This window comes from Prunus avium, chromosome 1 (genome assembly GCF_965620075.1).
Source record: "Prunus avium chromosome 1, drPruAviu1.hap1.1, whole genome shotgun sequence".
NCBI lineage: Eukaryota > Viridiplantae > Streptophyta > Magnoliopsida > Rosales > Rosaceae > Prunus > Prunus avium.
Genome location: NC_142284.1, coordinates 730300 through 757366, shown reverse-complemented (window position 1 = coordinate 757366; position 27067 = coordinate 730300). Strand labels below are relative to the sequence as shown.

The window sequence follows — 27067 nt, the reverse complement described above, 5'->3', positions numbered from 1 at the left end:
AATTAGAGAACATCATTTTCGCTTAATTTCCCAGGTTAAAAAATTGAGCAAACTCACAATCTACGCAATGCAATATTATTATGATCTAGGGTCTATCTCGTGACTAATGATTCATCACAAATTTGGCTTTCTACTGGTAATTTGTTTTGCCTGACAAACTAGCAACTATTATGAATGATATATTCATACTTTTCATGTCCATATACTCATGTATTTTGCACATATATTTAGTTATAACAAAAAGTAAAGGTCGAGACTCGAGCTTTCTGATCATAAAATAAGCCGTGGCGTGTTGCTCAACAATGAAATAGCCATCATATATATGTTACCTATTCCACACACGTAGAACGATAAATAAAAAATTTGCTCATATATGCTCATGTCTCTATTCTTCTCCAATATAGAAGTATTTATATAAGTACAAAGATGTGTTAACCCTAAATAAAATAGGAAATATATATAAATTATAATATAAAATAAATCTCTATTACAATAGTACTAAATAATAATTGGTAAGTAACCAAAAATCATAACATAGTAAAGAACTAAAATCCTAACTAAGGACTCGACAACATATTGATGGTGCTTCTATATCAAATCCGGCATATGAACTTTGGCTTGAATGGGATTAGAGTATGATGATCTAAATTAAATCCACGACTTTTGAAGATCAGATCTAGATTAACTCTACAATTTCTGAAGATCTATTGCCTCACATTTTTTGGTGTCGTTGATTCTCGTGCTTTCTAAATATCTAAAAAAACCTAGGATTTACCCTTCTTCTACCAATGGAATTCCATGTGCCACTTGTCCTTTATAGTGTTTAATATCTCTATGAGAGAATTTTTCAAGGTAAAGAAAAAAAAATTCATTTGATAAATAGATAGTAGAATTCAAATGTAAGAAATGAAAGAGCTTAGTAGACTGAGAAAAGAAACTTGCAGCAATTAAATTGAACTATTATTGAATAGAATTTGTGAGAGCTACAAAGTTTGGCACAATATTAATTGAGAGGCTTAGCTAGATGGAAGTGGACAAAGAAGGTTCCAACTTCTAACAAAAAAATGTATAACCTCTTTTCCACGTAGGGCAATGCTACTCCTGCTATAACTATAAAATTATATAAATAAATAAACGAGCCACATGGGTTTAGTTTAGGGTAAATGAAAGAACAAACATGAAGGACACATGCATCAAGATTGTTGGGATCATGGACTCGAGGGATGCTTTTGAGTTGTCGTCAGTGTCGGGGATCGTCGGGGTCATTCCCGGAGTGAATCCAGTAACGCTACCCCCGCCAAATGTTGGTGTCGTAGGCGTTGTTGGTGCACTGAAAATGCCTGTAGATGGTGGCGTGGTTGGTGTAGTTGTCCCTCCAGCCGTGCTGTAAATTTGCATAGCACAAAGCTGTTAGTCCTTCAAATTCATTTATACAAACACCGGATAAAGCACTACTTTTTCCACCAAAGAAAAAGCAATAAAAGATGCAATACTAGGTTCAGCCGCCCAAATCCCACACCCCATACTCAAAAACCTACTTTTATTGAGAATCGAGATATCAATGACATCTCTCTCTAACGTGAACATCAACCTGGATTCATGGTGAGCATTATCACTATGTTAATTGGCGCTGGATGAGTGTGATTTGTGAGAAAAACACTGATTTAAATAAATAACCTAGAATGTGATCAAATGATTATATGCTCTAGGGAATTGGTTCATTTTAAAAGAAAAGTTAAATTAAGTCCACCTTTTTTTAGGACCTTTCCTATTGAGGAAGGGGCGATAATATATTAAATTCATGCACACTATTTAAGACTCGAACTCAAGACCTTACTGAGGAAGTAATTACTCTCAACTACTAAGATAGTGGGTCTTTTGCAAATTAAGTCTATAGCGTCAAACAAAAGACCTTAAACTCGGCTAAACCTTCCCAATTAGCTGCACAAATAGAAAAAGAGCAAAAGTGCATATGGCTAAGTGGACCACTAGCTAGGACACCTACACTTTTGAGACCATGCCTGAAATACCCTGGCCAGCACAAAAGAGAACTTCTCCGGGAATCAAAATGGCCACAACTTGGCTCTGGTAGAACAGAATGAGAACATTGAAATGTTGACCCACATGTTTGAATTTTTGACCGTTAATTGAGGTTGGGCCCACCTTCAAAATTAGGAGGGTAAATGAGAAGAAGACTGTAGGAGGACTGTCCTTATTATGCATTGCTTAAGCAAGGCATCCGAAAAATTATGAATACTGAGATATTTTAATCAATAAATGTATTAAAGTAGCACGAGGAATTTTTAAAGTGAATCATTATTTTCATAAACTAAGAATATTTGTGGAACATTCCACAATGAACTGATCCTTTTTCATATGTACCAAAGGAAATTCTGACCCAACAAAAAAAGTAAAAAGAAAAAGAATTGGTCCTTCCACTATTGGAAATGATATTTTAATGTTCATGCAAATCAAACCAGGGCCCAGAAGTTCAGAGCTTGGTCTGGCAACAACAGCATGAGATAGACTCTGAATCATCAGAATAGTACATGATAGTTGTCAGTCATTATGCCCATAAAAAAGGTTGCGAACCAAGTATGATCTTGACCATTGGTTTCATTTGTACTAAGGACAAATCCAACGGTGGGAAACTAAGGTGAAATGTGAGTTACAGAACCAGAACCAAATACATAGTTCAAACTCCAAGTCAAGCATTGCACCCAGAAAATATTTTAAGAAATCCAAATCTGTAGTACAAAAACCAGTGCGCAACCCAAGACTTCGAAGAGGGAGAGAGAGGGGATTTTGATTTGACGGATGCAAACAAATCAAGGAGTACTGGACGGTCAGATTTAAGATGCCATCACAAAGCATCCCATGCAGAAAGACACGTGTCATACATCCATAAGAAGCTTCACCAGAGAGGCACAAATCTCTCTTTGTTTTGGTTGTGTTTTTTTGGTTCCCTCTCTTTTGGAAGAGGATTCCTTACAGCAACTTATTATCAAGTGGCAAAAGAAAAGAGAATGGTTTCTGGAAAGTGAATATCTCTTTCAATATTCATCATATCAACCAACTCCCTAATAATTTTGCTTCTCAAAAACACTAAAGAAGAAAAAAGAGAAAGACCCAATTGCGTAAACATGAAGAAACTAGTGTACCCTAAATGCTTAATTAATCTTTGAGAAATTAAATTTTTGTTTACAAGAAATTGAAAAGAAAGGGCAGGGCAGCATACCTTGCAGAAGATGGGTACACACAAGATCCATAACCTACACAAAGAAAATAACAACAATAAACAAATCAACAACTAAAGATATGGGTTCATTTTCTTTGAAAATAAATAAATAAAAGATAAAATTGTTACAAAAAAAGAAAAAGAAAAATGGCATACTGGGATCGGTTTGAGCAATGGTGGAAGTGCCAGAGAAGTCACAAGAGCCAGGAGCCATAGCCTTGCGTTGATAATAACTGTTGAAGGCATAAGAGGCATGAGCTTGGATTGTGTTTGGAAGATAACAGAGGCCAGTGGACTGTAATGGGGAACAGTCAGCACCAGCCCCGCATGCATAGTCTAAGGCTGTCTGAAGGGCTTGGGTGGTAGCATCACTTCTTGCCACACACCAAGTTGAAGAAAAAGAAGAAGAAGAAGAAGTTGCTCCATCTACCCCCACAATATTGATGAAATTTCCAAGCATACCCACCATGGATATTACCAGGAACAGAGAGCTTAGCTGATTTGAGAGTGAGAATGATGCCATGGAGAAAGGTTATGGCCTTATAGGGTGGCCAGAGATATAGGCTGCTAACTAGATGGTAAAGGAGGAGAGAGAGCAGTCACTGTCCAGACAAAGAGCGTGAGAGCTTTTTTTTGTTTTTGTTTTTTTTAAGATGTTTCTTTGCTTTTGGCCCTGGTGCTTTTCTTTTTCCTTTTATACTTCCAATCCATTGAATGAAATGCTTTCTCCCGTGGAAAAATAAATAATTGAATGAATCTTCGAGTTAACTAGATCATTTCAAATTGGTGCCTGAACTTGGAAAATCATAGAAAAATAGTTATTTAAACTTCGTAAACTACACAAATAGGTCATTTTGTTACTTTAATAAGTTTGTTAAATGTTGATGTGGCCATACATAGCTTCTAACTCTTTTATTTGTGTGGTATATGTGAGTCCCATTATGACTGTGACAAAATCTTTAATTCATTTATGTTTATTGGAAAAGTGACTATTTAGGTAAGGAAAAAAAGCTATTTGTTTCTTTTCCAAAACAAATAGACAAGGAGTTTAGTTGAGTTTGTTAGGTATTCTTAATCTCTTAAGAAGGAAAGTTATGCCGATTAGTGGTCAGTTTTTCTAGATTCAGGGAAACTATAGCGATAGACAAGGAGTTATAAAAAAGTTATTTTCGAGAACGATTCTCTTCATTTCAGTTTTTCTGCTCCATGTACATTGTCTTTACCCTAGCACTTCTAGATAAGCCTCCTTTTTTTCAAGAATCACTTCTAAGTGCTTTTTCAGGGAACACTTGGATTTTTTTTAAAAAAATCTTCAGCGTTCTTTGAAAGAAGCACTTATAGAAAAAGCATCATGAACACAAGTGCTTGCAATAGACTCAGTCCCAGTGGAACTCTAATAAGAGAACATGTTTGGCCCAAAGGCCCAACTACGACAAAGATATCCATAAAAGGTCGTCATTGAGATTGAAAGTGAAACTTAAACTGTAAATACATCGCCCTTGTCCAAAGGCACCTTGCATGAGGAAAATTGCAGGCCGACAATATTGTCAACCAGATTCTAGTACATATAACGCATGCACCAACCTCTTCGGAGACGAAACAAGTCGTGCTCGCAATGAAGCCTGAATCATTTAATATGCAATGCTTCTTGCCTAAAAGGGATTCTTAGTAAATAAAAAACGGTAACTTAAAATGCTTCAGTAATTGATGCAGCCATGGTCCCTGGGGTGATGGGACTATAAAAAGAAAACCCCGTTTTCTGATGCTATAACTAACAGTATACATCTAAAAGATCATTACATCTTGAAAGAATGGGGTATCAAAACACATGGTAATTGGAGTTGTACACTCAACTCTGGTTTTCCTGTCTCTCTCTGTCTCTGTCTCTGTCTCTCTCTCTGTCTCTCTCTCTCTCTCTCTCTCTCTCACACACACATTGGGGAAGCTCAGCTAGTCTGAAGGCCCTGAACTGAAACTTTAAAGACATCAAGTTGAATGTAGAACAACCTCAACTTTTTTCATAGAATAAGATATAGGCCTCACAGTGAAGAACCTCATCTAGGGAAACTTGACGCAAATGTGCATCACTAGCATAATACCACACATGACCATTATTTTCTTTCTCAGCTTTTCCTCTGCTCCTTTCACCCCCTCTCACATATGCAACATAGTGGCCCCCTCTCATCGTCCCAGAATGCTCCACGACCCCAATTAGGCGGTATTCATACTTCTCTCTATCTGTGGACCTGTAAAGCTCAAGAGGACATCATAGCCAAAAAGTTAATGCGCTTCCAATGGAAAAATGTAACTTGTAATGTATGCTACCAATTAATTCTGTGCAAACCACTACACAAACTAGGAACAAAATAAGTACTATGTGAAGCACAACTACGGACATAAAAATAAGGCTTGATTGTGCTTTAATAGATGCATTGTAGATATCTTCTACATTCTGATAATTGCACAAAAAAGTTCACCCATAAATTGGCTTTAGGGAATAAGTGCATATGATGCAAAATGTAATAATTTGCATAATTGAATGAATCCTTTCAAACATGTGAATCAAATTATGATGCTCCAATTATATACAGAATGACTGACTGATTCCATTTTCATATGGCATCCAAAGAAACTATATGAGTAAAACAACACAAGGGAACATAAATTCAGAAAAGCTTAAACAAGTACAAAAACCAATGAAAAGGGACAGTTCCTAAAGGTTGAATGTGTTATAAGTTATAACATTATAATTCCAAAACTCTTTAGCATTATTGTTGCTTAATTTCTTACAGTCTGTGCTTATGTTAGTTGAAGGACAAAATTCTCTGAAAAATATACGAATAGGAATCAAAATTAACAGGGACAATACTTCTGGACATGCATCATAGATTCATAACTCAATAAAATAGCTCCTAAAGAAGTGTCACTAAATTAATACGTACAAACTAATAAATTAATCATTGTTTTTATTTCATAAGAAATGCCACACAATCAATTAAATAAATAAGAAGTTGCAGGATCCTTAACACTAAAGCAAGTACAAAACAATGAATAAGTTGAGATGAAACTGGAATTAACAGACAAGGCAAAAGGGACAACTACAGGTAGAGATTTTAAACTTTAGATGAAGAAAAAAAACCTTGACCAGAAAGAGATTGGTAGTTGAAAGATCAGCTAAAAGTTACAGGGACCATTGCAAATGTAGACAGGGGAATTGCAGTCAGTATCGCATTTATTACTCAAGGTAACATTGTAAAGGGAAATTTGATGACATAACTGCTGCATGCACAAAAGTAGATATATGCAAACTCAAATTTCAAAATCTTTCTTTTAAAGAAGGCAGGTTCAGTAAACATTAAAACATCCTGCAACTTAGCTCGTAAATTATTAAAGTTAGCAAAGTAGCTCTAAGCCTCAAACTTGAAAGGCAAGCCTCCTCGTATCATCTAACAAAGTAACTAGTTCTCAGTATATTATCGCCAGTAATTTATGGACACAGACACAACCGTCACGTTGCAGCCCGTGCCATTTCTTAAATCAGACATACTAATTTATTAATGTTTTGGTAATATTTCTTTCTTCAGATTTCTATCTATGAAAAAGTTTTCTTTTTTCATGGAAAAACATAAATAGTAAAATATTCTTGAGAGTTCTATACAAACTTCTTGACAAAATCTAATAACTGTATAAAGTGCTAGACTGGGGAACCTAAGTGTCAAGTCCTCAAGCATTCAATATGGTGTTTAGAACAAGCATCTTAGACTTATAGCTTCTTCCTTTGGTGAAAAACTTCACCACTATGTTCAGTCAGTAAGTGCATTGAGATAGAAAAGAAATGGATCTTTGTGCGTTAGATAAGTAAAGAGGCAAGAATGTGTAGTTCGATAACATTTAGGCAAGAGAAAAACATAACTGGCTGACAAGATGAGGTAATTTGGTATTTAACCTATGAAGAGAATCACTACAGCACTCTCTCACAGATATGGTTCCAAAGATTCACTTTGCTTAGTGCAGCCTAAGGTGAAAGAGTGATAATTAAATTTATCAGGCTCTAGAGACTTCAAACTGTTAATTTGCTCATCTCCCCATACTTCCTCAGCCACTAACATTAATTGCATGTCAGACTACAACAAGCACCTTGAATACATCATGTTTATTAAAATTTCAAAGTTTGTGAGGAGACTAATGATCTGCCCAACCAATTCCCACCACCCCTCCAATATCCCTCCTGAAAAGTGATTAGAGATCAAAAGCTGGTGTATTGAAAAGTGAAAACTAGTGCAAATTTTTCTTTAAGATGGTATAAAAGAGCTATCCTCTCATTTTGAGTGCTTATTCCAAGATCTGGCTAAAACAGACTCATGACAAGCAGTAACGTTTTGATGTGGCATTTTGTAATCTGAAATAAACTCTTTAAAAAAGTCAGATATATACCTGGAATCCATATATGGTCTAAGATCAATTTTTTCTCTGAAACTGACATGGCCGTTCAATTTACTTAAGCGGCCACGAGCATCTTGGCTGAACCGCTTGAGATGAATAGTCAAAATAGGTGGGGTCCTGTAAATGAGGACCCTTTTAGTCGCATCCCTCTTCACCTTCACACATTTGGAATTTATTTCCTCGTCTTCTCTTTCTTCTGATTCATGTTTACCATCCAATATCCCAGAATACGTCTGTGGAACATTGTAAGAGGTACATCCAGCAGTTCTAGGCTCGTCAGCACAAGACTCAATTGCTTGATCAATGTAACTTTCTCGACTGCAAGTGTTATTGCAATCTGAAGTATTTGATTGCACTGGAAGTGCATCTTTCATCTCGTTGTTTCCTTCTTGTTGTTGACAAACAGCGGCATTCAGCTTATCTGATTGACCATTCTCAATTGATGAGCAATTTATTTTCCCATCATGCAAGTCTTCACCAAAATGGTTATAACCAGTACTGCTATTCAAATTCCCATTACTAAGATTTCTGACATCAGCAGGGCGCAGGCCCATATTTAAACTCAGTGAATCACTTTCCGCTCTAGTCTCACATTCATTTATCAAAATTTGAGCTGAAGATTTTACCTGCTTCTTTACTTCCAACCTTTGGCGTTGAAGAGTTCTGGAACAGTTCTCACAATGCCAAGCATTTTCATTGGCAAGAAGCTCAGGCTTTATGAAATGAGCCAAACAACTCTCAACAGACACTGGAGAATCACTATCATCAACTTCATCTGGATCAGATTCGCTAGCTACGAAACCAGTTTCTGTTCCTCCCTCACCAACAGAGGGCCTTGCAGTGGGCCCTGCAGCAACCTCCGGCTCATTGAATAAGTCCCCAAAACCATCAAATTCATCTTGTCCACCACCCACAACCGATGAAGAGGCCTCATCTTCTCTTCTTATGATTTCCTCAGTGACAGAACAGTCTTCTTTATATGGAAGCAACAAAATTTCAGAACCCTGAACCTGTAATGGGAGCTCTTCCTCCCAAGGATTCACTGAAGAAAAGTCAGGATTTACATTTGGTTCCCCATTAAGCGTAGAAACCTGATTACCAGATTCAGAGTCAGGCTGTAGCAAGACATCATTAAGTGCATTCTTGTTTTCAGAATCTTGAACAGTTGAAGCATCATTGTTTTGTGAAACGAAATCATTGTCATCTGACATATTTCCCATATCAAGATAATCCAACCATGTACAGTCATTCAACAATGTTGATGTTTGCTCTGCTGCATCCTCAAAGACTTGTTCATTTTCAGATTCTTGGACAGCAGAGAGATTCTTCATAACTAAACCCCATTGTTCAACCACATTTGGGTCAGTTGAACTGGACTGTGGCTGGCTAGAAACCTCACTGCTGGTTGATGGGGTTGCAACACTTGATGATGGTGCAGAACTCTTGTCCTTGTTAATTTTCGACCGAACCTTTCCACTCCTCTTAGGCGGCAACTTTGTCTTCTTTGCTCGAGAGGTAGGTTGAGCAGTCTTAGGTGGGCATTTCCTGGTTGGAACTGGCAGTGACAGATCTAAAAATGACTCATAGACAGTAGAGGAGTGGCCACATTCGACGCAACGAACAGTACTAGATATTTGCCCCCCAAATACAGCATCCACAAAGGTAGGACCTTGATTTGATGAATTCCCATTTTCCCGGGAAGAACTTATACGTTTCCTCATACTCAACTCCTCAGTGCACAAGCCATCCAGTAAGCAACGAAGCAATTCATGACTGTCTTGCTGCTGATAACCCCTAAACTGGGGAGCCTTGGAACAGACACACCCAAAAAACGCTCTTGGGTTTATCACATTCCTAAATCCTGCCTCTGGTTTTGTTTCAGTAAAGAGTTTCTTCAAGGAAATAGTAAGAGCTCCAGAACATGCATCAACATTTAAGAAGTAACCCCGCAGCCTATCTATAGCTAGAATATTCTGTAAGACAGAATTAAAGAAGCAAGTGTTACCAAGATTAACTAACCCTCTCACCATATAACCACCTCTCCCATCCAAATCACTTGATATATTGTTAACTGATTTGATGTCACTTGTCACACTGCCATTACCAAACCACACATCCTCAACATTAACAGATGACTCCTCCGATGAATGACCCTTTATTAATTTCACAACATCCGAAAAGACATCTTTTTGTTCACTATTCTCTTCCATCTTATCAATTTTAATAAGCATGCTACAAGAGAAGCACCACCGCAACTGAGGGTTTTCGAAGTGGATCACTAATGGGTGACGAGTTTGCCTCGCATGCCGAAGTGCATGGCATTGAGGGGTTGTAGGCAGTCCAACCCCTCCACAAGAATAATGACCACATTCCAAACAAACCCAAATGGCTTTTGACTCAGATTTTGAATCCACTGAAGCACTTCCTTTCTTCTTACCATGTTTGCCCTTTCCTTTACCCCCTCTCCTATCAACCGCCCCTTCCCTACAATCTTCGCACCTAACAACTTCTGAGGACCCAATTTTAGCAGACAATTTATTCAAATCTACACCTTTGTCAACATGAGGACAAGGTTTTTTCTCTTTTGGAACTGAAACTGCATCATCACCATTCTTAACACTTGGGTTGCTTGGTTGGGGAGCTTTCTTTGGGGAATCGGCTGCAATCCACTTGTCCTTTTGAGGAGCCGCCCTTGCCTTCTTCTTAACTTTCTTCCCCATCAATTCCTAATTCCAATCCAAAGACACCAAATATAACAATAATAAGATTAATTATAATAACACACAACAATGATGATGATAAGAATAGTAAAGATCAATAAACATTACCTAACTAGAACCATATATTGACACTCTGCAAACAACCAGACATAAACCAATATAAGAATGCAAAACCCAATCCTTTTATCTACTCAATGCAGACATACTGCTAAAAATCATATGAAAAAAGTAAAACCCTCTTCACATAATTGACAAAAACCGAAGAAATGAGGAGAACAATCCAAACCCACTATCCGCAAAACCATACACTACGGAAGAGTAAGAGACGCCTATAAAGATTCAGGTTTTTTCCGAGAACCCAACAAAGATTTGGATTGTAAAGTGTAAATAACAGCTTCTGAGCAATCCTAAAGGTGAAGCAGAAGCATAAATCTAAATGAATTGCATTAAAATATGAAAAGAAAATCCGTTGTTTTACCTCAAAATCTGGAGAAGATGACCGGGAATGCTAGGAGAAACTTTTTCAGGGTTAGCTTTGCATATGATGACAAGAGAGATTGCTGTTTGAAGTTTAGGATCTATCAAGGATGGAAAGACAAAGCGAGAGTGGCGTGCTAATATTTAAGGGCTTTGGTTGGCGCACTCCTAATCTTTTGCTTAGTAGCCACTCTCTCTCAATGAAGGAGAGGGACACAGAGATGAGAGAGTAACAGTGGGTTTTTTTTTTTTGGTCTGAGATTTTTATTGTTGTTGAGGGAGGAACTTATATTTGGTAGAGATTTTTAACTGCGAGAGAGAGAGCCAAAAGACTGATAGAATTTGAAAAGGATTAAAGTTACGTGGGTTTTCTTTTGGCAAATTTGCCCTTGTGGTTAAATATATATATATATATATATATATATATGGTGTGTTCATCAATTAGAAATTCGAATTCTCATCAGGAGGAATTCAATTATTGGGTGGGAGGTGGTATTCTAATTCTTGGAGAACTAACCTATTAGGAATTCATTTTTTTACCCATTATATCTCGCACAATTTTTAAAATTACAAATTTGTCATCTACTTTAACCGAACAACGAGGACATTTTAGTAATTAGTATCACTCATACCCTAATTCCATATAGTTTAGTAAACAACTTCAATAGGAATCTAGAATTTAATTCTCTTCAATCCAACTCCTCCTCAATTCAACTTCTTCTAATGCAATTATGAAATTAGTAAACATGCAATAAGTGGTCTAAGGTTCCAAGCCTCTGAGAATATGGAGAAGTGAAGACCGGGAATGCTAGGATAAGTTTTTCAAGGTTAGCGTTGCATGGGATGAAAAGAGAGGTTGATGTTTGAAGTTTATGATCGATTGTTTGTACCCAAAATCATATTTTTGCCTAAAATGGAAGATAATGTTCCATGAACATCAAAATGGCCAAAATATGGCTAGACATGCATTGCTGCAGTCAGATGAGTAGGCCCAAAATTCAACTTCCAGTGCTCAAATAAAGTTTCATCCTTCACAAAAGTTGTTCAACTCTATGTCTACTGTAACATATCCAAATTTGGGATCATTTGGACAAATGTGGAATCCTAAGAGCTGAAAACTCCAGATGCACAGCGCCAGCAAAAAGCTTATAGAGCTCAATTTGGACCTAATTTGGGCCCAATTCGGGCCTAATTCCAATGCTCTAATGAATTATCTTTCTTCATGGAAGTTTTTCATTAGAATATCTACTGCAACATATCCAAATTTGGGATCATTTGGATAAATGTGGAATCCTCTCGACATCAAACATCAGAAGCATACCAACAACAGCGAGAGCTGAAAACAATGGCAATTCGGGCCTAATTATGGCCCAATTCGGGCCAACTTCCAGTCCTCAAATGAACATTCATTCTTCATGAAAGTTGTTCATTTGGATGTCTATTACGACATATCCGAATTTGGCATCATTTGCACAAGTATTGAATCTTCAGGACATTAATCATGATTTCTGTTCGTGACAGCAGTCTGTGACGACCAGTCAGTTGCAACCATGCTAAATCAGATTTTCTATTGCTCAAATGGAATTAATTTCTTCATGAATGTTGTTCCTACTTGAGAACAACATATCCGAAATTTGCAGCAATTGGATTAATCTAGCATTTCCAATTTATTATGCATCAAGGCATGTTCAGAGGAGAAACTCAGTGGCTACAAATAAAGTTTCACTTCATCAATGGAGGGACTTCATCACAAGTGAGTTGATTCAAAGAAGAATAAAATAATGTTGTGGTAGGTGGAAACAATTTAATATTCTATGTAATTAAGAATATTAAAACAAAACCAAAGCTTAACACGTGAAAAGTCTACATTAAGGTTGAAAGAAGAATAAAATAATATGCAAGTGGGCTTAAAGAATGAATAAATAAAGAAATAGAGATGGTGGTCATTATCTCTCCATTTCTTTTTTCTTTTAATCAGCTCAGCAACTTTTGACTGTCACTCACCAATCAATGGCAAGTGGACTAATACTTAGGATTTCTTTAAGTCTAATAGTGACAACTTTTGTCAAATCTTATCAAAGCCTCTTAGCAACTTTTTTGGGTTTAATTATATTTTCATCAACCCACTCACCAAAACCAATGGCAAGTGGGTACTTCAAATTGGCTACTGGTCCCAACACTCAACTGACCTCCATTCTCTATAAATTAAAGGAGGAATCATCAACAAAAACACACACAACCCAACCAACAAAAACCAGACTCAACGTCTATAAACCCAACTCAAAAGCTTGAAACAACCTTCATTTTTCATTCTCTGAATTCCCAATTGACAACTCCTAAGGAACTTTCTTTATTTTGCTCTGCCAACTCTTGGTATGATTTTTCCTTGTACAAGATTGAATAGAGAAATCTTCAATCTTCATTTTAATTTTATGTATCAGGTCTGAATAGAGAAATCTTCAGGCTGTGTTGTTTATATATTTCCTTTTTCTTTCAAGTTGTATGAATAGAGAAATATTTCGATAAACTTCTGTCATTTCATTATCGTTCAATTTCAGCTTCTATCAGTTACCATTTTCGCACTAGATGAATATTGAAGTCCTCTTAATTGAGGCATAGAAAAGAACTTGTATTGGGTCAGTTCCCCGCCCAATCCACAATCGATTGATTAAAGTCAATATATGTGTGCCTTTTCTAGTCTTACCATTTTCAGTCTGTTGGAGTTTTTCACTGCCAGCAGTGACAGCCTTCTCAATCGCAACAAGCAAACTCCACAGCCAGACCCCACGCGAATGGCCAGCAGGTCCTTTTTGGGGTAAACATCTATCAAGGATGGAAAGACAAAGCGAGAGTGGCGTGCTCGTATTTGAGGGCTTTGGCTCGCGCACCCCCTAATCTTTTGCTTAGTAGCCACTCTCTCAATGAATGAGAGGGACAAAAATGAGAGAGTAACAGTGGTGACTGGTAATAGAGAAAGAGGCGAGAGATGAACTTTATTTGTTACTGGATTTTCATTATTGTTGAGGTAGGACTGATAGAATTTGAAAGGACCCTCTCGAATTAATATGAATCCAAACTGTACTCATTAAATTTCTTTGAAAAGCCAATATTTTGGCCTGTTAATGAAACTTATTTCCGACTTTAAAAAAGGACCTAATGCTCATTTTTCTTGTACTGTGAACAAAATTGCTTTGATTTGATCAACCCTCCCCATTCGAGTACTTGGACAACCCACACTTAATCGCCTCGGAAAATTAATAAAATGAAGAGTATGCAGTAAAGCTAAGATCAAATTAGACATTGTTCAGATTTCTTATTAATTACTGAAATAATTACCAAATATATATACCTTTAATTTGATCAGATTTGGCCTCAATTGAGTATATTTTTATGCGGTAATAAATTTTACACCACATATACATTCTTTTTTGAAAAAAAATATATGCCGTGCAATGCAACCAAACTTCCTATATAGCTCAATATCAGAATTGTTCAAACAAGAAACATGGCCAGACTCTCATGGGTTCCAACTGCTGTTTTCGTCATCCTAGCCTTGAGCTTTGCCATTGATGTTGCTATGGTACTTCTCTAGATCTCATGAATATACTTATAGTGGGGACCAAATCTAACGTATCATGGCCTAACCCATATGCCACAACTAAAGGATGTGGGATGAGCAAACTTCCCTCCCATTAGAGGAGTGCGGAACAAGGGAGACACAAATTGCTCGTTTGATCCCATTACCACGAAGTGGAGGACGGGATGCGCAAAGCTAGGGAAGTGAGGCTAAACCCACGACCTCGGAGTGCTATAAAAACCCAGCTAGACCTCCAGCAAAGGTACGTGAAATTGAACCGAACACTAAGAGTACGTTGCACAAACACTGACTTGAGCGTCAGAGTGACTTTTGCAGGTACTCACCCCCTTTCCATCGTTCGATTTCTGGAACGTAATCCGGAGTTCTCTTTCAACCAAAGGAGCGTGCGGACTTCAGTCAAGAACCTGTGGAGGTATTTCTTCTTGAAAGAAATCTTGCTCCAACACTTATATATATGTCTGTTTATTTGTTCTCTTTTATTTTTTGGGTACCTTTTTTTTCTCAGTGTTTACCCTTTTCACTGTTGGCTCAAGAGGATCAGAATGCCGGTGTAATCAATCACCCTGTAAGTCTTTTTTCATTTATTCAATTTTTTTACCATTTCTTTTTTTTGCATTTAATTACTGATCATGGTTTCAATTTTTACAGACTGAGAAAGAGGGATCACTTCGTCGTGAAGGTACAAATTAAAACTGCAATTTTTCTTTGGGTATACTAGTGATTTACCCCCTGAACTTGTACCTCGCTTTCAATTAGCCCCCTATCCTTTTTTTTAAAGAAAATTAAGGATATGAATTTTTTTTTCTGCCAATTTCCCCCCTGCCGTCTAAATCCCAACATTTCATCCAATTTGCTGTTAAATATGAGGGCAAATTGGTCATTTTCATATTAAAATAAAATAAAACAATTTAAAATTTGAAATAATAATGATAGAAATATTTTTTTTTTTTAAAGGCCACCTACCACCTTTCTCTCTCTCTCTCTCGACTTAACCCCAACAAATCCACCCCTCTCTAGCCCATTCTCTCACCCTATGTTTGACATCCACCAACATCGCCACCCTCTCTTCAATCTCTTTCCCCTTCCTTCTCTTCAACATCCACCAACATCACCATCCTCCTCCCTTTGTCTCTTCTCCCCCCATGTGCCCACCCCCTCCTCCTTCTCCCTCCCACTCTCTCTTTTCGTGTCTCTCTCTCTCCCACTGCCAAGGTTATAGGGAGGAAAAAACCCAAAATTTAATAATAAACATCTTGACATTTTTTGGGTGGTTGTTTAGGATTTTGATCTTGAATTTTTTTTCTTTTGTGGCTGTTTGGCTGTTTGGGTTTCCTAGGGAGTAAGTAAGGTGAGGTTAATAATAAAGATCTTGAAATTTTTTTGATGGCTATTTAGGGTTTTGATCTTGAATAATTTTTTTTTTGGGTGGCTGGTGGCTGTTTGAGTTTTCTGGGAGGTGAGGTTGTGGATGTCGAAGAAAGAGGGAGACAGAAGGAGGAGGGGGTGGGTGAAGGGTAGGCGGTGCTGATGTTTGTGAAGAGAGAGAAGGGGAAGAGAGAAGAGAGAGAGGGAGACGCACTTTGTAGAGAAAAGAAAAACAAAAAAGAAGATCAAAACCCTAAAGCCTAAGGGAATGGGGCGACAAGAGAGAGAGAAGGAGGTGTGTTGGGGGTAGGGCTGGTTGGCCTTGGGAGAAGCATCGGGCAGAGGAGGAGGGGGAGAAAAAAAACCAGGGGGAGGGGGAAGAAAGAGAAAAAGAGAGGAGATAAGGTTTTTATTTTGAGTTATCTTTTTCTTCTTTTTTTCCAAATTTTTTATAATGATTTAACAGAAAATTGGATGAAATGTTGAGATGTAGACGGAAGGGGGGAAATTGGTGAAAAAAAAAAGGGTTCATATCCTTAATTTTCTAAAAAAAAAAGGATAAGGGGTTAATCGAAAATTAGGTACAAGTTTAAGGGGCAAATCACTAGTATACCCTTTTTCTTTATACATCCCCGTATTTTAATTTCAATACGCATAAAATATAATTTCTGGGAATTTGATTTAATTTTATTGTTTTGAAAATAGATTGTCCATCAGCATGCAAGTATCGGTGTCAGAAACTTCACATAAGAAGCCATGCATGTTTTTCTGCAAGAAATGCTGCGACAAATGTCTTTGTGTACCTTCGGGCACATATGGGCACAAGGAAGAATGCCCATGCTACAACAACTTGAAGACCAAAGAAGGTGGTCCTAAGTGCCCATGAATGGCAAACCATTCATTCATGTTGAGAAGAAATGTTTCTTCTGAGTTTTTTTTGTTTTTTGTTTTTTGTTATGCTAGAATTTTTTGATAGAGAAAGTTTGTAGACGGTTTTTCCTTTTTCCCAAGATGTAGAGGTTTGTTTTAGTTTTAGATCTTGAAAGAAATATTATTGATTGGTAATTCTTCCGAGAGCAATAACCTTCAAGTTCAACACAACTTCTTGCTTATATTAAGAGTGTGATAAGGAATCGTTAAAGCTATATTGTAAAACCTTTTTTTTTTATTAGAAATGTGTTCGTCTTTCTTGCACCCGAGTCGAATCTCCCTTCCCTTCTAAAACTTCTGAAAATAATGGTAATTAATCCAACATATTTTGACATTCACCACATTTTGGGCGCCTATCTAGAACTCCATGCTAGATGCAAGGTGTTGCTTATAGAGAGTCAAGATTCACGAACGCTTGGGGGATTTGGTTGCAACGTCCTATTGATCCTAGATTTATGTTTGTGATTGATTTGATAAAATCTAATTTATGTTTGTGACCCTCATTTAAATCCTAGATTCATGTGATTGATTTGATAAAATCCTATTAGAGGTGGCAACCCCTCTATAGACCTACAAGGATGTACGAATTGGTTTATTTGGTCTGGTAGTGAGTGTTGACCTTCTCACATCCAAGGTCATATTCGAATTGTTTTTATTTGATACTTGCGTTACATTAAATTAGCCCTTGACACACGCGTGCAATTTGAAGTCAAAGTCAAACTAGCGATAGTAGAAATTATTTTAAATTAATATAATCTACGGGATTAGAAGTCAAAGTCAAACTAGTGATAGTATAATTATTTTAGATTAGGCAACTGACCTAATCCAAATATGCGTTTTTTGCATTTTAGTTTTAAGAAGGAGAAGATCGGTATTCTTGTGTTGTGTCCCCTCCCCTTAAAACAAAAGCCATGTTCTCATTTTGGTTTTTTTCATTTTTTCATTTCAAACTTCGTTTTTGATACGAAAAACTATTGATTATTATATCATTCTCACTTAATGAATAATTTTAGGTTTTGTAGAAGGCCCTTAAAATCTCAAGATTGGGAACGCCCCCATCCCAGCTGGTGTCTTCGAGATTAATGTTGACAGTTCGTTTTTGGCATGTGAAAGCAGGGACGGGGGTGGGCACGGGTATTCGGGAGCATGCAGGGGACCTTTGTGGTTGCAATGGTAAAGCATTATTCTCACTTGTTATCTGCTGCTCATGCTGGCCTTGGCAGCGTGGGAAGAGCTCAAGTTTGCAAAGAAGCTGTTCACCTCAAAATCTTTTTGGCCAACCAAGTAGATTATTTCGAGTAAAATAATCAAGGGCCGATCGGATATGGGAAGGGCCGAGAGTAAAAAAGAGTATAAACAGAAGCTTCACTTGCAAGCGCTAGTTTTTGAAGGGTGATTTGCTTGGGATGGCTAATGCAAATTAATTATAGTATGGAGGTCCTTTTTTTAATCTGAGTAGGGTGTTTGAGGATGCTCGTCCTCTGCTATATCAATTGTCAGGTTAGACTTTCATTGTATTACCCCCCCGTGAGGTGATTGTTGTTGCATACAGGCCTGCTGGACATGTCTCCATCAAATTGTGGGTGTTCAGCAACTTCACATAATAAGAAGTCAAGTCATGCTTGTTCTTTTGCAAGAAATGCTGCGAGAGATGTCTTCGAACAAATTTAAATTATGGATATCTAAATTTCGTCATTTTAGAATTCTATGCAATTTTCAATTCATTCATCCAAACGGAGAGTAAAAGTATTAGAAATATAGAAGAAAATAAAACTATTGTTAATCTTTTTGTTTAGGAGGCCCAAAACTAATTGTTATATTAACAAAATATCCTCCTCTCCTAATATTGCTGGTAAGAAAATGATAAAAATTTATTTATTTTATTTGCTTTTACTTTACTTGAAATGCATAAAGAAATAAATTGCCATATATATATATATATATATATATATATATATATATATTTGGCTCCAATCGAGTATGGTTTTTAATTTTGCAAGCACACTTTCCTATATATACATGTATATAGGAAGTGATCCTACATTTGGCTCCAATTGAGCTTGGTTTTTAATTTTTATCTCATTGAACATATCTAATCCTAAATACATTGGGATAAAAGAACTATATAGGAAGAAATTACCTTTAAAAATTATATATACATGAATCCTAAATATCTAATCCTTAATTTTTATCTCATTGAAAATATCTAATCCTAAATATATAGGAAGAAATTACCATATCTTTGGCTCCAATTCAGTATGGCTTTTAATTTTGCATATAGTTAAAGAAATATATATCCAGTGCAAACACACCTCCTATATATATGCATGTATCCTATATATGCATATGCATGTATATATGTATAAGGAAAGAATATATATGTACAGAGGAAGAAATTACCATATAGTTAAAGAAACATATATATATGTGCCCTTCCATATACATATATATATATATGTGATGACCTTGCTCACATGCATCATATTCCTGAACAACGTTCCATTCTCCCTGAAACTAGATTGAAGGTAGAAAATTTACAATTAATTAAACATGGCCAGGCTCTCATGTTCTTCCTCCACTGCTTTCTTTCTCATCTTTGCCTTGATCTGTACCATTGATGTCATGGTAATACCTCTCTCTCTCTCTCTCTCAAGCATACCATTAATCAGCTAGCTGTATGTCTATCTTTGTTCTTTAAAAAATAAAATTGCTCATCATATATTTTTACTGCAGGCTCAGAGTCCGGGACGCGCTGTTGGTAGTGTTCGTCCAGTAAGTTTCTTTACTGAATTTTGGAAGCAATCACTTATGCATGAAAGTTAGGGATTTTGAAAACTGTTTACATCAAATAAAAACAAAGTGCTAAATCTAATCAGCGGCTGTCTTATAATTTTACACTCAAATCCTAGAACCAACCTCATCTTGTTATCCATGAAGGTACTCATGACGAGATTTTCACAACTAAAATGGCGGTTATTTATAGAATTGTTATTTTGTGAATATCTTTGAATAATCTCCCTTATTTTCTGTTTTCTTTGTGGTTCGATTTTTTTACAGACCGGCGGTGAGGGATCACTTCGTCTTGAACGTACGTAACTCATTTCTCAAACTCTTACTTTCATTTCAAACATAACCCTCATTTTTTCAAAACAATTATTCCAGTTTAGCTAATTTACTAAATAATTGGATAAGGAAAAAAAAAATTACTTGATACTTGTTGATACCTTGATTTTGATTTTTGATAAATTTTTGTTGGTGTATTTGATGTTTTAATCAGAATGCGGAGGGGCATGTGCATATCGATGCTCAGCAACTTCACACAAGAACCCATGCATAGAATTCTGCAACATGTGCTGCAAGAAGTGTCTATGCGTTCCATCAGGCACATATGGACACAAGGAAGAATGTCCATGCTACAACAACTGGAAGACCAAGGAAGGAGGCCCCAAGTGCCCATGAAACCAAAACAAATAATTAATTTACCCAATGTCTTTCGTATGTTTGCGAGAATAAATGTACGAAAAAATAGACCAAGTAATAATGAAAGAACACATCACTTCTTTGGGGTGTCAATAAAATTTCGCATGTGATAGTCATAATATTCAACTTTTTAGTACTTTTGTCTACCTATTTGTTGATTACATATGATATAATCACCAGAAAAAAAAAATAAATAAAAAATGAGTAGTATCTCTTGTCCTTAAGTGAGCCAAAATTAGTTTGGGGATACGAATCAATGTTCAAGGCGAAGTTTCTTTGCAACTAGCTAACCACGCTTGTGACAGATCATTTTTTATTTATTTAATTTGTTTATTGATGTGATTCTCTTATAATCACATTGGAATTGATATGAGTTTCGGGTTTAGCTCACAGAATTCAAACTTCGATGCATAGGTAAAATGGTAATATTAGGAATGGAACTAATTGAGAAATTTAAACAGGAAAATCAAGGAAATCAAAATCGGATCAACTACTCCCCTAGTTGATTTTATTCTCGATTTTGAGGGCATTCGATTACGGATTTTAATGTGGAAGCAACATAATTTTTTTATTCATTATGTTATTACATGCAAAAAAAAGTAAGAAATTTAAATCATTTCAATACCTATGCGTTAGTAAACACATAAAAATAAATAAGGAATTGGATGAGAGAGTGCTAGGACTAATTGCTCGCACAATTGCAGGTCATTTTTAAGCGTAATGCATGTAATGTCACAAGGCCTCCTCACACCGCATGTGAGCCGTAGATGCTTCAAAAATAAAATAACAATTGGAGACCAATCCAACTAGATCACGATTGGGGTACATCACATATTAGGGTAAAGATTTGGTGCCGCCAGCCTAACTTGCCTACAACTTGCAACTTTGAACAGAAAAAAACAAAAAACAAAAAACAAAAAAAGACCAAAAGCATTTCTACTTGGAACCCAAATCTCTTTCCCAATTGACTTGCGATTGCCCTCGGCCTCTTGCCCTTCTCCGCTTTTTGGCTCTTGACTTTGGCGCTTCGCATCATGACTCATATCCTTTCCATTGTTGATTTCATACATCATGTTAGGCTTTTTATTTTATCTGCTTCAGAATTTCTGTTTAATCTCGTGTTTCTCAACACTTCAATTCTGTTTCGTTATTATTATTGGAAGTAATTTTGGTACGAACAAAAACAAAATTGGTTGTTTTCTTTGATTCTGAGATTTGATCACGCGGCAACCAGAGAGAGAAAGATCGGGAAAGAGCTCAGGCTCGCGGCAAGGGTAGCAAGAACAAGGACGATGGCTTGACCCCAGAACAGCGCCGAGAGAGGTCCAAGTTCCAATCTTTTATCTTTTTCTTTTCTATTTCTTTTTGGGTTTTTATTTTTATTTCTTTTGAGACAACCCAATTTGTAAATATTTTGTTTCTTGAAAAATGGATGGCAGGGATGCGAAAGCGCTCCAAGAAAAGCAGGCGAAGAAGGCCGCGGGGGCAGCGCCGGGAGGGAATTCCTCCGGAGGTAAAAGTACGAAATAAGAGAATGAATGGCATTGTCTAATTTGGGGATGTTGTCTTAACTTTGGCTTGATTAATAGCTGTTGAGATTTCATAGTTTAAATTTGTGGTGTATTGAATAATTGATGTTGGAAAATATGTCATTGTGAGTTTGTTGTATACTTGACTTAGAAATATATGAAGTGAGCCAATTTCATGTACCATTGATTTCTGTAATTCTTATTATTGCATCATGATTTAGAATTGATTGAATATTTGGAATTTCAGAAAACTGAACTGAATTTGTAACGTAATAAAGCAAAATATATCAACTTTAATCAATATTGAGGTACCTCTATAAGAGCTTTAGCTTAGTCTCAACCTTTGAAGTTTTTTGAATCACCATGGACCTGTGGAGATGCTTGTTGGCCAACACAGGATATAGGAGGATTTTAGACACAATTATGTTGGGTTCTGTTACAGATTGTGAAAACTCAGAACTTATTACATCTCTAATTCTGTTTGCCACTTTACAAATCAAGGTTTTAGATTATGTATCTTTTACATCATTTGTGATGTGAGTCGTTAATTGCTAGATATTATAAGCCTTGACAATGGTGCTTTGATGTAGATGTAAGGGGTTGGACCTAAGGGGTCATAGGTTTTTTGACAAGAACAAAAGGCTTATTTTGTGGCTTCATGCCCATGTATGTGTTCTAGTCTCTAGAAAGGTCCCTTGTCCTTAGCTCAAGGATTGATTGACCATTGGCTAAAACATGTCAACTTCCGTGGTTTGTTTTTCTGTCTTCTACACTATTTGCGTTTGTAATCTGTTACTGTAGGAAAGAGTCTCGTTAGCTAGGGATACTGCTTTGATGTGGATTCGCATATGTGGAGCATGTATCATCCTCTAAATGTTTGAGTGGGTTAATATTCTGTGGAGGAGTAAGAGGACTGAAAGGAAACAATATGATATTAGGAGGGAGAAGAGGCAATATCCTTTCTTGTAGGTCATCTCTTGCCTTTCCGTGTTAGTAGGCATGCTCTGAGTGGCTTGTACAAAGACCATTGAGATCTACTTCTGTTAGGAAGCCTTCTTTTCCTTTAAAAGGGAAATAGGAAAAGCGATGCACACCCTCACTGCGGGTGCTTGTTCAACTTAGAAGCATGCCTAGATGCACATTCCACCACAAACCGTCACTGAAAATTGTACATGTAGGACATCAAAACTACCATGCCATGTTTTTTGTAAACGAAATTACAAGATTAGTGCATGGCATGTTCTTTGGGTACTTCAAACATGGGGAGAACCTGTGTTGGCTGTGTTTCGACATGAACGGAAAATTAATCACGTCCTTTGCGGAACAGGAGTGTCTTAATAGTCTTCTGAAGCAAGAGAAGAAAGTCTTTACTCTGGTGGAAGTTATTTAAGGAGATTTTTGTTTTATCTTACGTTCTTTACTTATTGTGATCAGAATCTAGCATTCTTTACAATGAAAAATAAAGATGTGCACAGCAACCCAGTCATTTTAAGAACTATCAAACTACCCAGAGACAATGATCATTAACGTTTGGATGCTTTGATGTTTCATTTGTCTCCATGTGCACTAGATGATTCTGTTGTGTTTCCATTGCAACGAAACGAACAGTCACATGCTTCGCATCCACATGTACACCTAAGTACAATAAAACCTAGTATCATATGCTGTGATCCTAGATGATCTTTATGTTCAAGCATACTGCATACAGAACCCAGATATAGGGCAAGGTCCTTCTAGCAAGAATGAAAATGAGAATTTGAGATAGCTGTGGCAAAATAGATGCCTTTATTACTAGTTTAACATACTGCATACAGAACCCAGATATAGGGCAAGGTCCTTTTAGGAAGAATGAGAATGAGAATATGAGATAGCTGTGGCAAATAGATAGAGGGTAAAGTTGTTGAGAAAGAGATGACTGTTGTAGGAAAAAAATAGGGTCTTCACCAACAGCCATGGAAAAAACCAGAGGCTCCCAAGCCACCCAAATGAAAGCTTAATCACATTGCATGGCATGGTAACATGTCATGATCAGATCTACATTCGTAATTGCTGAAGGTGTATGTACATCTTCATGCAGACAAACCCCGAGCTTCTTTTTAAGTTAACCTCTGCGAGAAAAACTCACATGAAACACAAATATGTGATGGAGAGAGAGAGAGAAGGGATTCATGAATGTGATGGTTAAATTTCTTAAACCTCATGAATGTGAACGATTGTTCTTTTGTACCTCATTGTCTTTTTTGAACAAGGTTTTCAAGAATGGTTGGAACTTCGACCGTGAAACTACATTACGGAACAAACACAAGTACCAGTGCAGGTCCTCAAAAAATAATTCCCGATATGCTAACTATAGACACCTTTCAGTTGCAAGGGCTTGTAGCTCAAGTGGATAAGAGCATTTACCTCTGCATCTTAGGTCCTAGGTTCGATTCCCCCCTTCCCCAATATCGCCTTGTTTAAAATAAAATAAAAAAGACTCCTTCCAGTTAAACACCCTCACGTTTAGAAACCCCGCTCTGAATATGTCACACTGATTTTCTCGACCCCACAAGTGTTTAGACAAACAAAAATTACAAGCAAAAGAAGAATGGATAAAATAAACAAGTGTTAAAACTTTATGTAATGGAGTTGGTGCCATTGTATTGTATGATATATTAAACGGTGACCTTTGTGTTATTTGGTGAACTGAAGGCTTATCCTAAGACTTGAACATGTCAATGGGGAATCAATTTGTGCAAATAAAATGCCATGACTTCATGCAAATAAACCCGTACAGCTAATTGCCAGTTTAGGCACATTTGTCTCTTACAAGTTTCAACCAAGAAAATATATTTAGACTTGTTATTTATTTATGAATTTAAGGAAATAAAGCTATTTCTGCAATTCAGAACAGTTTTGAAGTTTTAACTAAAGTTTTGAAAAGCGAGACATTTTGGGTCCTCCGGAGCGAAGCGTAAGTCTTGAGGCGTTTTTTGAACACCTTGGAACTTTTGACATGCCAAATGTATGAAACTATTTGGATGGATAAATTGCATATTAGAGACAATAACCAAACAGACAATTGATTTCGAAAGAGAGAAACCTTTTAAAATTGAAATTGATAAACTACTACTACCTAGACATGGTCATGTTATGAGAAAGAGTCGATGGTTTAGGGCCTGTTTGGGGGTGCTTCTGGAAGGGCCAAAAGCGCTTTCAGATAACTAAAGGCGCTTCTGACAGCGTTTGGCAGAAAAGTTTAGAAGCTCTTCTGGGTCATAGAAGCGCTTCCTGGAGAAGTATGTGCTTCTTCAGGAAGTACTCCCAAGTGTTTTTTCACGAAGCACTTTAATTTTTTTTTATGAAAATTCAAGATTTTTATAATAAAAACGCTTTTGTTAGAAGCGCTTATGAGCAGAAGTACTTCCTAGAGAAGCAATCCCAAACGAGCCCTTAATTATATAGTAATTAAAAAGCATATTGGAAAGTATAACTAAAAATTTAAAGCAATGCCTTTGATTTCTGCTTACAAATTTACAATGGCCCACATTTTTTCTCTGCCTACCTTAGTTAGCCATGATTAAATTAACTAATGATAAGTTGATAACCATAACGGCATTGGTAATCATGCTTTGTCAAAATAAACGATAAAGCGCACTCCATGCTATTTCTTTAATTAAAATAAATTAGTTTATTTGGATCAACTGGTGGTGGTGGAAGTCATGATGTTACTCATGAACAGATGAGCAAAGTTCAACTTAGTTTGGGATTAAAGAAAAAAAGTACAACTTAGTTTTCAGCAGGATAAGGTTTTCTAGTTCAACTTCCAAGAGGTTTTGCTGCCTGCCTACGTATTGATTTTTATACATATCGCAAAGATTATTAAATTCATGCACGTATATTCATCCATGATTAAGTCTTAATTTGGTTCTTAATTTGGGTTTAGAAGATGGATCCATAATGATTAAGAGAAAAATATAGAAATATCATAATATTTGGTACTTTATGACATGATTGGTACTCAAATTATATTAAACTAAGTATTATCATTTCTTTGAAACGGAAATCGAAGTTGAGACATCTTCCAACATTGTAGAATAAAAATACAACTATGTCTCAACTATCAGATATTACGTGAGTATGTGGCAACACTAATAAATTGCTACAACTTATCTTTAGGAAGAAAAAAAAAATATTGCGATTCCCTTCCTAGAAAAATTCTTTCTTGTGAGCTAGAAAAGATGGAAAGACTTAACTGATGTAAAACAAAAGACGGAATCATTTGAACAAGAAGAATTCCACTTTGATGCAGTTGTTTTCATCTTTTACAGTCTTTTGTCGTGTTTTCATCTTATCTAACTTTATATATATGGTGCTTCTGTGCGCTGTTACAAAAGGATTAGCAGCAGTGAGGGAAATTAAAGGGGGTTGGCGTGGAGGGATGAACTTCCTTGCAAAAAGGTTGATCAAAACCCTTAAATATACAAAAAAGAAGTTGATGAGAAGAATAAAGTAAAAGGGAAGTCATATATACATATAATAGTCAAATTCTTGAAGTAGTTGCACCAGAAATGAACCTGTTCGTTTTTTCTTTCTTTCTGATTTGAGGGTCAGCTTAATTCATGAAACTTTAAACTAATTATAGTTTTGAGGGTAGTTGTTGTTATTGATGTGAGCGAAGGTTATAAACTGTTGACAAGGGACAAATTTCTGTGTCCCCCATATACTTAAATGCACGCAGACACACACACCAGACCACAGATGTAGAATATTCAACATGTTTACAAAAATAAAATAAAATATTTAAATGATAATTACAAATGACTAGATCTGTTGTTTATATGCAATGTACCCCAGTTGTATATGTTGTTATAATATTATCAATTTATCATAGAGCGTAGCCACATGAGCAGAACCACCTCTGAAAGCTCCTATAACATGCATCAGACAACATTAAATAGCTGCAGAAATCGTGAGAAATGTTCTCTTACCGTATCCGGACCACAAATTAGTTTGGTTCTTTTTTAAATGTGGAGTTCAGATTTATGCGAGATAAGTATTTGTCTGACAACATAAGTTTGGTAATGGTATAAACAAAGAAACTGGACAACCAGGCACAATGAATGTGTCTATTTTGCTTTGCTAGGCTGCAAAATTCTTATCTTCAAGACAGAGAAACTGATGGAAGATTGTAAGAAAATTAAGCAAGGCCTGTCACAATTGAGTAACAATATTATATAGATAGAGGCACTAAGTCCCCACTCATGACTTGTCATCCACTCATTGATCAAGCTCCTTCTCCATCTCT

General features: G+C 36.5%; 5 protein-coding genes across 6 annotated transcripts; 3 read left to right on the top strand and 2 right to left on the bottom strand.

The window, feature by feature from the left end:
- Window positions 1-938: 938 nt before the first annotated feature.
- Window positions 939-3891, bottom strand: LOC110754035 (Carbohydrate-binding X8 domain superfamily protein). Its single transcript, XM_021955023.2, has 3 exons — window positions 3395-3891; window positions 3239-3272; window positions 939-1384 (listed from the first exon to the last, which is right to left on the bottom strand). The coding sequence occupies exons 1-3, from the start codon at window positions 3759-3761 to the stop codon at window positions 1150-1152; spliced, it is 636 nt and encodes a 211-aa protein (XP_021810715.1). The 5' UTR covers window positions 3762-3891; the 3' UTR covers window positions 939-1149.
- Window positions 3892-4942: 1051 nt separating this feature from the next.
- Window positions 4943-11147, bottom strand: UBP2 (ubiquitin-specific protease 2). Of its 2 annotated transcripts, XM_088244716.1 has the most exons (4): window positions 10880-11147; window positions 10510-10534; window positions 7673-10407; window positions 4943-5484 (listed from the first exon to the last, which is right to left on the bottom strand). In XM_088244716.1, the coding sequence occupies exons 3-4, from the start codon at window positions 10399-10401 to the stop codon at window positions 5247-5249; spliced, it is 2967 nt and encodes a 988-aa protein (XP_088100842.1). In that variant the 5' UTR covers window positions 10402-10407; window positions 10510-10534; window positions 10880-11147; the 3' UTR covers window positions 4943-5246. The 2 variants fall into 2 exon arrangements, with proteins under 2 accessions (XP_088100842.1, XP_088100841.1); XM_088244715.1 differs by lacking the exon at window positions 10510-10534.
- Window positions 11148-16567: 5420 nt separating this feature from the next.
- Window positions 16568-16846, top strand: LOC110754037 (gibberellin-regulated protein 12-like). Its single transcript, XM_021955025.2, has one exon. It carries the CDS (start codon window positions 16602-16604, stop codon window positions 16725-16727), a length of 126 nt encoding a protein of 41 aa, XP_021810717.2. The 5' UTR covers window positions 16568-16601; the 3' UTR covers window positions 16728-16846.
- A 2475-nt stretch (window positions 16847-19321) lies between these two features.
- Window positions 19322-20230, top strand: LOC110754043 (gibberellin-regulated protein 12-like). The gene is made up of 4 exons (XM_021955039.2): window positions 19322-19396; window positions 19505-19543; window positions 19829-19859; window positions 20049-20230. The coding sequence occupies exons 1-4, from the start codon at window positions 19322-19324 to the stop codon at window positions 20228-20230; spliced, it is 327 nt and encodes a 108-aa protein (XP_021810731.1).
- Window positions 20231-21149: 919 nt separating this feature from the next.
- LOC110754017 (uncharacterized) lies at window positions 21150-21963 on the top strand. Its single transcript, XM_021955004.2, has 3 exons — window positions 21150-21292; window positions 21475-21574; window positions 21691-21963. The coding sequence occupies exons 1-3, from the start codon at window positions 21286-21288 to the stop codon at window positions 21779-21781; spliced, it is 198 nt and encodes a 65-aa protein (XP_021810696.1). The 5' UTR covers window positions 21150-21285; the 3' UTR covers window positions 21782-21963.
- Window positions 21964-27067: the final 5104 nt, after the last annotated feature.